Source organism: Typha latifolia, chromosome 15 (assembly GCF_019914945.1).
Source record: "Typha latifolia isolate L0001 chromosome 15, TyphaL0001v2, whole genome shotgun sequence".
In the NCBI taxonomy this organism is placed as follows: Eukaryota; Viridiplantae; Streptophyta; class Magnoliopsida; order Poales; family Typhaceae; genus Typha; species Typha latifolia.
The window spans coordinates 6,316,020-6,326,275 of record NC_133100.1 but is presented as its reverse complement, the minus strand read 5'-3'; the positions used below and the strand labels follow the sequence as shown (position 1 = coordinate 6,326,275).

The 10,256-nt window shown below is 36.5% G+C and overlaps 1 protein-coding gene across 1 annotated transcript; it reads right to left on the bottom strand.

Annotated features, from left to right (window-relative positions):
* Nucleotides 1-1,546: 1,546 nt before the first annotated feature.
* LOC140802022 (lysine histidine transporter 1-like) lies at nucleotides 1,547-4,650 on the bottom strand. The gene is made up of 7 exons (XM_073157428.1): nucleotides 4,421-4,650; nucleotides 3,939-4,322; nucleotides 3,125-3,518; nucleotides 2,503-2,608; nucleotides 2,313-2,404; nucleotides 2,078-2,146; nucleotides 1,547-1,997 (listed from the first exon to the last, which is right to left on the bottom strand). The coding sequence occupies exons 1-7, from the start codon at nucleotides 4,603-4,605 to the stop codon at nucleotides 1,899-1,901; spliced, it is 1,329 nt and encodes a 442-aa protein (XP_073013529.1). The 5' UTR covers nucleotides 4,606-4,650; the 3' UTR covers nucleotides 1,547-1,898.
* Nucleotides 4,651-10,256: the final 5,606 nt, after the last annotated feature.

Below are 10,256 nucleotides of genomic sequence, written 5' to 3'. Positions count from 1 at the left end.
TGTTTTACGTATGGCTACAATGCCACATACTCATTTTGATATTAAGTTTGAAGTAAAATCTATAAATTAGAATCACATAGTCATTTCCCGCAACTAAATATACTCAATTGCATAAAAAAAAAACAGTGCTCCTCTTGATTTTTACTTTTAAAATTTTTTCTCTAGTTTTTCTTGATAAAAACGTTAACTCTTTAGAGTTTTATAATATAAAACGCTAATATGATCGGCGTTTCACTTTTTGCTGAGTAAAAAATTGAAATTATCGGTGTTTTACATAGGGCTACAGTGCCACATACTCATTTTGATATTAAGTTTGAGGTAAAATCTACCCGGGGACACAGGTTTTAAAAGAGAGCTAGTTTGGTGAAAAATTAATAAATGAAAGCCAAAGTTTTATTGGTATAAGGTTGAGCGTGACAAGCCTAATAATATAGGTTTACTGAGCTAAGCTTTTCCAAAGTTTTATACCTTATTTACGAGTTTTTTTTACCAAAATAGACCCATTTTTTTATTTTTTTTTACCAAAATGGACTAGCCTCAAATTTATTTAACAAATGGGTCTAATTTACTGTAGTCCTAATAAAAACGCTGAATTGATCGGCATTTTTATAGCCAGATAATTTTTAAATTTGCTGATCAATTCAACGCTTTTATAGTTAAACAATTTTTTTCCTACACTACAGAAAGACTAAGTTAAAGGAATTTACATATATAAAAAGTTGAACTGATCAACATTTTAGGACCAGACAAAAATGCTGAATTAATTAGTATTTTTGTCGAGAGAAAAAATACTTATCAGTTTATCATTTTTGTTAGGGCTATAGTCAATTAGACCCAATTTGATAAATAAGTTTGAGGATAGTTTGTTTCGGTAAAAAAGTTTTGGAACATGGCTAGTTTGGTCAAAAACTCCATATTTACTTCGTAGCTATAATACTATAACTTTTGAGGGTAAAAAAATGATTCCAATTCTTAGTTTCGACTTGGGGACTAAATGTTATCCAACCAATTTAAATATCACATCCTATTTCAAGGTTGAAGTATATAACCAACAGTGTTATAACACATTATCATAAATCATAACACATACAATATATATTATATTATATTAAAAATATTAAGCTAATTTTTTTAATTGAAAAAACTCATTTCAGCTCGGGTCGACTTGTTTATAGCTTGAGTCAAGATTTCTATCCTCATGAGCCAACAAACTTTGTGACAGCCCTAATTACAATCACATGTGAGGTGTTTGAGTATTCCAATTAAACACTAACCGTATGAAAGGGAACATATGAAACAATGAAAGAAAATAATAAATTGTATTCAAATTATAGTCTACCAATGTGATGTTCCATATTATTAATTCTTAGCAAATATATGCTTTATGCAACTCATGTAGCTGGATCTAGAAGAAGTATTCACCTTGAACATTCGGGAGTCTGAACTCTTACAATGATTTCATTTGTTTCTCTCCCAACTAGTAGTATACATAATTTTCGAATATCTTTTATCGAAGAGCCAACGGAGAAGTTTCGGAACTTCAAAGTATAACTGATCTAAGTCTATAATAGTAAATTCTATAATTATTTTAAGCATTGACACAAACATTTAATTGCTAATATCATCACAACAATAATTTTAATACAAGCAAGAGCAAGGACTTAATACTAGACAAAATAAACCATAAACACGAAGACTGACAACGAGTTCTTGCTCGACATGTCCTCAAGATGACAATCTTGATATATGCCTAAGCACATTAACTGACCAGAGTCTAAATATTACGAACAGCGGCACATTTCAGTACTATAAACTGCAATGCTTCAGCATGTTGATCTAATCATCTTCATCCGAACTCAGAACGATTGATCGTTTACATTATATAGTAGCTAGCAGGATTAAGAGAAGAATTTGTAGCTTTTCGCACTCAATATGATCGATCTTAGTCCTCCAATCGGCGATAAGATCATCAACAGAACACCAAGTATGATGCAAATCTGAGGACCATGAACAGCAATGTATCAGCTTTTGTATTAGTTAAGTAAAAGAAAAATAAGTCTATTGGCAGACAAGTTACCCAATTTGTGAACCAAGATAAGCTGAACCTCTTCGGATTGTATATGGCCAGCCACATTATGCAAGGAAGCTGTAGAATTTGATCAAATGAATTCAAAAATCAATAGTTATTCAGGCAGATGAGGAGGAAATTATTAGGAGTACAACTTATTTAGACACTGCAGCTATCCTAGAGAGAGTAACTTGAAGGCTAAGAATTTGAAGTTAGAAGAAGAAAAAGTTGTATAGTTACTTACGAAGTAGGTTGTTGGTGCAAATGCAAAGCCTCCAAAGAATCCAAGCAAACCACCAAAGAAAGGGATGGTTATAGCGACAATCATAGTAAATGCTGCATTTTGTCGAAACATTATGAGTTGAAGAGAGCTATTTCTTTGCATGCTTATAAAGGAAGATATTTTTAAAGATAGTTCGAGAAAATGACATTACCAACATAAACGGAACGTGCAATCAAGCGAAGAGTGAGGCCCGGTGGAAAATTAAGTTTCTTGACCAGAACTGTCTCTATCATATCAAAGACAGGCATGGCATAGATCTGCAGAAATGATTTAGATAGGAAACTCATTAAACAATTGTAACTAGTTACAATAAAAGAGTAGATGATCCTTTCTCCATAAATCATATCTCCTAATTTGAGCATACTGCATAACATAAACTGTAAATTTGGCTGTTTATGTGTTGAAGATGATTCAAAAACAGAGATAAGTTTTGATCTCTTTGATCAATACTTGATGTTGTTCTGAAATTTTGTTTCTGAGATTGATAAATAAAATCTTGTTTCAGGTATTAAAGAGATTTATTAGGAAAAATGAGATTCATCAAAATATACAAAGCAGACATACAATTTCATGATAAAGAATCGTTACTATTTAGAATCTACCCATCTAACTAAGATACTTTAGCCGCAAAGAGTAGTAATAGAAATATTTAATCAACTTGTTTTTTCTCTGGTAATTTGTTAAGACTTTTTATCAAATAAATTCAATAACATTGGCTATATGGCACATCAGCCAGGTGATTCAGATTGATGAAAAAGAAGTAGAAGTAGCACCTGATAGCTTCCAATGACATGGATCACCACAAACATATTAGCAGTTGCAATCAACCATCTAGGCTTTTCCAATGTAATGAGAATGTTATCATCAACTGCATTGCCAAATGCCCAGTATCCTATCAGTGCAACAGGGAAGTAACAGAGTGCGACAATGATATAGGCAACTATGACACCCTTCCACATTGCTTTCTTCGAGGGCTTCTCAGGACTGGAAGGAATGGTTGCTTGAATCTCCAAGACTACATTATGCCCTGCATAAGCGAAGGCGACATCACCCAATGCGCTGAAGAAGTCGAAGACTGCTCCTGATGTCGTCGACGCGCTGGAACCATAATCGACATGCGGCTGCTTCCCTTTACTGACTGAAGCTGTCCATGCGATTGTAGAATAACTGCAGGAAGTTACAAGAATCGGTCAGAAGTATTGTATGAAAGAAGTAAACAGTTGAACTGTAAGGTCTAAATGTCTAATTCTTAGTTGAGATTACAAGTGAAAGTTTCAGCAGCAATCCTTTACATCAATCGCTGAGCATCAGCTTACATAAATCGATCAAATCTCAATATCTCTGATGCTCAGAGACATGTCTGTGTTTATGGATACAATCAAATAATAGCTTGAGATAGCATATGGCATAAAAGTTCAGCAATTCTCTTTTCAAATAATATATATAGAATTTTTTTTTTCAAAAATAACATCCTATATTTTAGTCATTTTGTGATTCACTCTTGTCTTCCAAGATGCATTGCCTAAAATATCGTTACAAAATCAAAGCTGGTGTCGCTCATAGCTTTGGAAATTTTTTCTTGATTACCTGAGGGACATGACAGCAGCGGCCAAGGAGACGCCAGAGATGGAGTTGAAGTTGGGGAGCTGGCTGAGGACGAAGTGCACGGAGGCGAAGATGACGATGAAGTAGGAGAGCTTGATGGATTTGCAGTCTGGGCAGACGACGTCGTGGAACTTCTTGAGGGACTTCCCGCCGGTGACCATGTAGACGATGTTGACGCCGACCTCGACGACGAGCTGCTGCGGGACGACGATCCAGAGGCCGAGCTTATCCCCGAAGGCGTGCTGGCCGAGCTCGTGGTAGCGGTCGAAGCGCTTCCCGGGCACCATCTCGTGCATCTCCACCATTTGCCAGAGGGTGTAGAGGGTGACCACCCACGAGATTACGAGAACTGCGATTCCAGGGCCCCTGAGAATGTATAGATAACCGACGTACGTTTAGAGAGAGAAAACAAATATAAAAAGATCACTTTTTCCCCTCTCTCTCTATATATATATGCATCTCACCAGCCGAGCTCGGCCATAGCGTAGGGCAAGCTAAGGACTCCGGCGCCGACCATAGCCGTGACGTTGTGGAACGCTGAGTACCACCATTTTGCGTTCCTCGACGACGTGATCGGAAGCCAGTCGTCGATGCTCTTGTCCTTCTCGCACCTCTCATGCTCATGGCCGCGCTCGTCTTCCCCGCCCATCCTCAAGGACCGAAACGCAAATTAAAAGGAGGAGGGGAGTTAGAGTGAATAAGAGAAAAGAGTAGTTTTTTCCTCCCATCATCTTCTTGTCTATTTAAAGCCGCAGTAACTCCTTTGTTCCGGTTTGTGTAGTTACTGGAGGACAGGAAATGAACAGCTAAGAGAGGAGGTGAAAGGAGGGGAATCTTGGATCGCGGAGAGAGGAGATTCAGTGGATCTGCCACGTGGAATCGGACAGCGTTGTTACTATATTTGGGTAGGACTTAAGTGGAAATATAAAATTACTAGGGTTTTCTACGTAATTACAACTAAATTTTTTTAAAACATTATAATGGTTATTGGAAAAAAAAATTCTAACGGATGAACAAATATATTCAAATGACTAAAATAAGCTTCTTTGGACTGTACAATATATTGAAATGATGAAATCATTTTAAAAATTAATGATGTTTTAAAAAAATGTACTGATTATTATGACATATGTATAAAAATCCCAAATTGAAATATTAATATATATGACAATAAATGAAGCTCCCCTGCTGCAAATTCTCCCCAATTATTGAGGTGTGATATGGTCTTAAATTCTACGTTCGAAAACATCTCTCTTTCTCTCTCTCAAAGTATAATTTTCTCCGTAAATGATTGCAAATCCGAGCCATATATTTCACATAAATTCTAGAATTTTTTATTGGTCTAAGTCTGCAAACTATACAATATATTTAGATGACTTATAAATTTATTTACCTGCTTAATTGAGTTTTTATCAACATAAATGCCATATTACTTAATTAAATAATTTTATTTAATATACATCACTCTTTCTCTGCGCGGTTATATAAATTGCTCAACTAATAAGTTACATCCAAAAATAATTATCATATATTTATAACTTATTTATCTGGGTATAATATTTGGCATGACAAAAGGATTCTACACCCATATTAAACTCTTTCTGCCATTCTTTATTCTTTTATTATTTTAATTTTCTTTTTGCTGGTAGTAAATTATTCTTCCAATAATAGTTAATATTTACTGAAGGACAGGAAATGAACAGCTTAGAGAAAATCGTTGAACCGATTAAAAGTTGTTAACTTTACAGGCGAATTATATTTGAAAGCTCTTAAATATCAAAACGAGTTATATAAAAATTTCTCACTAAAACTTACCAATTTTTTTTCAGAGAATTTAAAATTTTCATATAATTACATTTAATTTTTAAATTTTGAAATAAATTAAATATGTAGGCATAAACTTAAAATAGTTATAAAAAAAAACTATAGAAAAGGCAAGGGGAGGTGGAAGGGGATGAATCTTTCGAACAGCCGGAATATTTTTATTTTATTTTGTTTGCTGGGCGGGGAGGAGAGATTGAGTGGATGAGGATCTGACAACTAAGTTGCTATGTTTGGGTAGGATTTAAGAGGAAATGAAATATTGGTAATATTAAAACATAGATGGCATATAAAACAGAGGTTTTTTTTTAAACCAAACTCGACTCATTTTATATAATATTTTATCAAAATAAATTGTCATTTAAATTATTATCAAACGAGAAGTAATTTACTGTAATTCTAATAAATAATTTTATAGTCAAATATTTTTTTATCTTAACTGTTGAAAAATTAAGTTAAAAGAATTTATATACATAAGACGCTAATTAGTTCTCTATTTTTATTAGAGTCGCAGTGAATTAAACTATATTTGATAATAATAAGACTAGTTTGGCCAAAAACTCTACAAAAGAAGCTCCTTCTTTTGCACCCATCACTCAGTTGTTAATTAGGTCTTAATTCTATGTTTAGAAACCTCTCTCTCTCTCTCTCTCTCTCTCTCTCTCTCTCTCTCTCTCTCTCTCTCTCTCTCTCTCTCTCTCTCTCTCTCTCTCTCTCTCTCTCTCTCTCTCTCTCTCTCTCTCTCTCTCTCTCTCTCTCTCTCTCTCTCTCTCTCTCTCTCTCTCTCTCTCTCTCAGAATATCTCTTTCTTTCTTTCTTTCTCAATGAATGAGTGCAAAGTCTAAGGCACGAGACATTCACATGAATCCTACGGTTATAACTCTCTTTCCACCGTTTCTTTGTTTTTATTTTGTTTGGAGTAGAATTGCTATTATCATCCTCTCCACTGTTTGATATCAATATCCTTTTCTTCTTTTATGGTAGAGAAGTGTTACGTTTCATGTGAGCTTGTTACTAATATAAATGGTGTTCATACTATACAGCCATATTCTGGCATTAACTCCTGGTTAGCTACACTCATTTTCTTTTTAAACTTGACTAAGATAGTTTAAGTTAGTTTGGAGAAAATATGATATTTGATTATAAACTAGTTTTAAGGTCAATATTACACTTGATATGATATAAAAAAAAGTAATACATTTAGAAGATAATTTGTGAAAATATCTTTTTTATATTGGATAGTAAAGAGACGATATTTGTTTGAATTTTTTTTTCAATGGAAAAATGATAATTTAACAAAATTAGGTAATTACATGTATCTCTTATATACATTTTATATATTTCATTATAAAAATATACGTACTGAAATAAATACATTCAGCTTATTATTACTAAAATGTAAGAGTTTTTTTTTTCTTCTTCAAATAGCCTTTAGTTAATAGTGTCTGTAAGCATTGTTTTTATTTCGACATATTAAGTTTCCTTACTCTTAACTTATGGAGTAAAGATTGAGGATATTTTAAAAAACTCACCAAAATACTCTTTGGAGTCGATGAATGTAGTACACTAAAATAATATTTATAAAAATTAAAATTAATCCCAACAACAATTAATCCCTTTCCACTGCCCATTTTAAAAACAAAGAAGACGAACTTTTCGTGGTGAACCGATTATTCATACCTTCAAATTTTTTTTTTCTCATGTATGTTGAATTATAGTCTTCTTATTTTGCATCTATTTTATGAGCTTTGTTTTTTACAATACAAATTTTTTATATATGCAATGCCTATTTACAAGTAAGCAATGCATGCTTGGAGGTATGCAATGACTGTTTTAGGCACAAAATGATTGGTTATTCCATTTAATCCTGTCAAAGATAAAATGGTAAATTTATTTTGGGCCTAAGATCATTTAAATTAGGGAGCAAAATGAGATTAGCCAACACTCATGCTCAATTTTAACTGTGCTTTTAGAAAAACTAGTGTTTGGTTACTAAATTAAATTTGTGTACATTTATCTGGTTTAAAGAACTCTTTGTTCCGACTATTAATGATAGGTGGAAGTGGTGCAGTGTTTATGAGTGTATAAAACATGTCATAGTCATTATGATCGTTACATTCTATATTCACAACATATATATATATATATATATGCAAGAGTATATCATACAGGATATATGTAGAGCATCATCATACTAATGCTTATGCTACATTAACAATCTCATAATATCATGATGAGCAAATTATCAATAACTATATATGTAAAGATATAACGTGGTACGCTAAATGCATGTATTAATACCGATATTTTCCTACAGTGTCATGACATGTATAATGACTGCAACTACATTATTCTAAACTTGTATAAACTCTACTCGCTTGGGGGGTCTCCACAGTATGCTAAATCTCGTCAGCTAGCTGGCTCCTCCGGAATCCCAAAATAACGCCTTTATGGTCTTTGATGGTCTTGTCACGCAAGGGCTCACCACGGCCAGCTTGCCGCAGCTGGTTGGCTGTGGTAGCGGCAGTGGGCGCGTGGCGCCTCACCACGCAAGCTGCATGAGCAACTTGCATGGGCACGAGGTCGGCCGTAGTGTGGCAGGCCACATCGTGCCCAGAAACTTTAAAATATTTTTTTTGGGCAAGTTGTTACAACTGTTCAGGCTACCACCACTAATGTAGAATGCTTATTGAAGTGCCTACAAACCTACTCATCCCTAACCAATCAGAGGGTAAACTTCTCCAAGTCGAAACTGTTCCTGCCAGAGTGGATGAGTCCAGCCTTAGCTGACCAGTTAGCTGCCATGCTTGGCCTGAGGAGAGCTGCAATGCCTTTCACTTATCTGGGTATTCTTATCTTAGGAAAGAGAGTCAGAGCTAAGGAGCATCAAGGGTTGGTTGATAGAGTAGAGAGGAAACTGGCGGGTTGGAAGAAGGGACTGCTTTCTCTTGTTGGTCGGCTAACCTTAGTAAATGCTATGTTGATGGCTATACCAACCTACTGGTTAAGCTGTACATGGGTGCTGGATTTGATCCTAGACAAAATTGAAGGTATTGCCCGTGCTTTCTTGTGGAGCAACAACAAAAGTCAAGGTATGCACCTTATCAGTTAGGAGCGGTGACACTAAATAAAGATGAATGAGGGCTGGCGGTTAGACGGCTGAAGTTGGTGAGGGCGGCATTGCAAGGTAAGCTAGCCTTCAAGGTTCTTAATCGTGAGAACATTCCGTGGGTGAACCTATTTAGAGCAAAATATGGAGAGCTCGACCCGTGGGAGACGAGGGTGGTGCCAGTGTGTTCATGGGTGTGGCGAGCTCTGAACAAGGCTGTGGCTTCTGTTAAAGGCGGCTGCCAGAAATTGGTAGGTAATGGCAATTCAATCAGAGCGGTTAAGGACCCTTGGATGTTCGAAACGCCATGGTGTAAGCAACCACTAACTATGAGCGCAACTATGCTAAATGAAGAACTCCTAGTGGCACACCTCCTGGACAGTAGCTTATGGTCGAGGCAACGGCTAATATAGGAAGGGGGTGAGGAGGTGGCTTTTCACATTGAGTCGAGGCAGTATGGGAGTAGCACCATGGAGGAGAAATGGATTTGGAGCTGGCAACCAGCAGGTGAGACGAGAGTGCAGTCCATATACAAATTCCTAAATGGTCACAAAAAGGAGAGCTGGTCGGGGTGGAGGAGGCTATGGAGCTTGTCAATAGCACCTCGCATAAAAACTTTCTGCTGGAAGGTATGTAGGAACAGATTGCCAACAATGACTTACCTTTGATCACTGAGAATGGCTTCGGATGACTTGTGCACAATGTGTGGGCTGCATGGCGAGACAATGACACATCTCCTCTTCACATGCCAGTTTGCAAAGCAGGTTTGGGAGGTGCTTCATGCACAGAACCAGGGGATGACGTACAACCCAAGAGAGGATTGGCTAATGGGAAACGTCCACCAAGAAGTAGAGCATACTAAGAGGACTAGATGTCTGATAGCATCTACCTTATGGACCATTTGGAAGCAGCGGAACAACGTAGCATTCCGGAACGAACGAGCGAGTCCAAAGGTGGCGGTAATGAGGGCGACTCAGCTCACCTTAGAGTATTGCCAAGCATTGAATGCTTCTAAGATCAAGACCAAAGATATAAATAAGTGGATACCACCGAGACCAGGCTGGCTAAAAGTGAATGTTGATGGAGCATTCACTGAAGGTGATTATCAAGGTGGAGTAGGCGCAGTGGTTAGAAAGGAGGATGGGTCGGTGCAGCTAGTACTGTGGGAGCCTTGTCCTAGTGAATTGACGTTGTTCTCAGAACTATGGGCTCTACGGATGGGTCTTAGAATGATGGAAGGAGCGCAGCAACTAACCATTGAGTCGAACTTGATAGAGGCAGTAGGCATCATAAGAAGGGAGATACCTTGTCCATGGAGGGTGAGAAACCTTGTCCATGAGTGTCTCGAATAGATTAAGGGACTGGGGAAT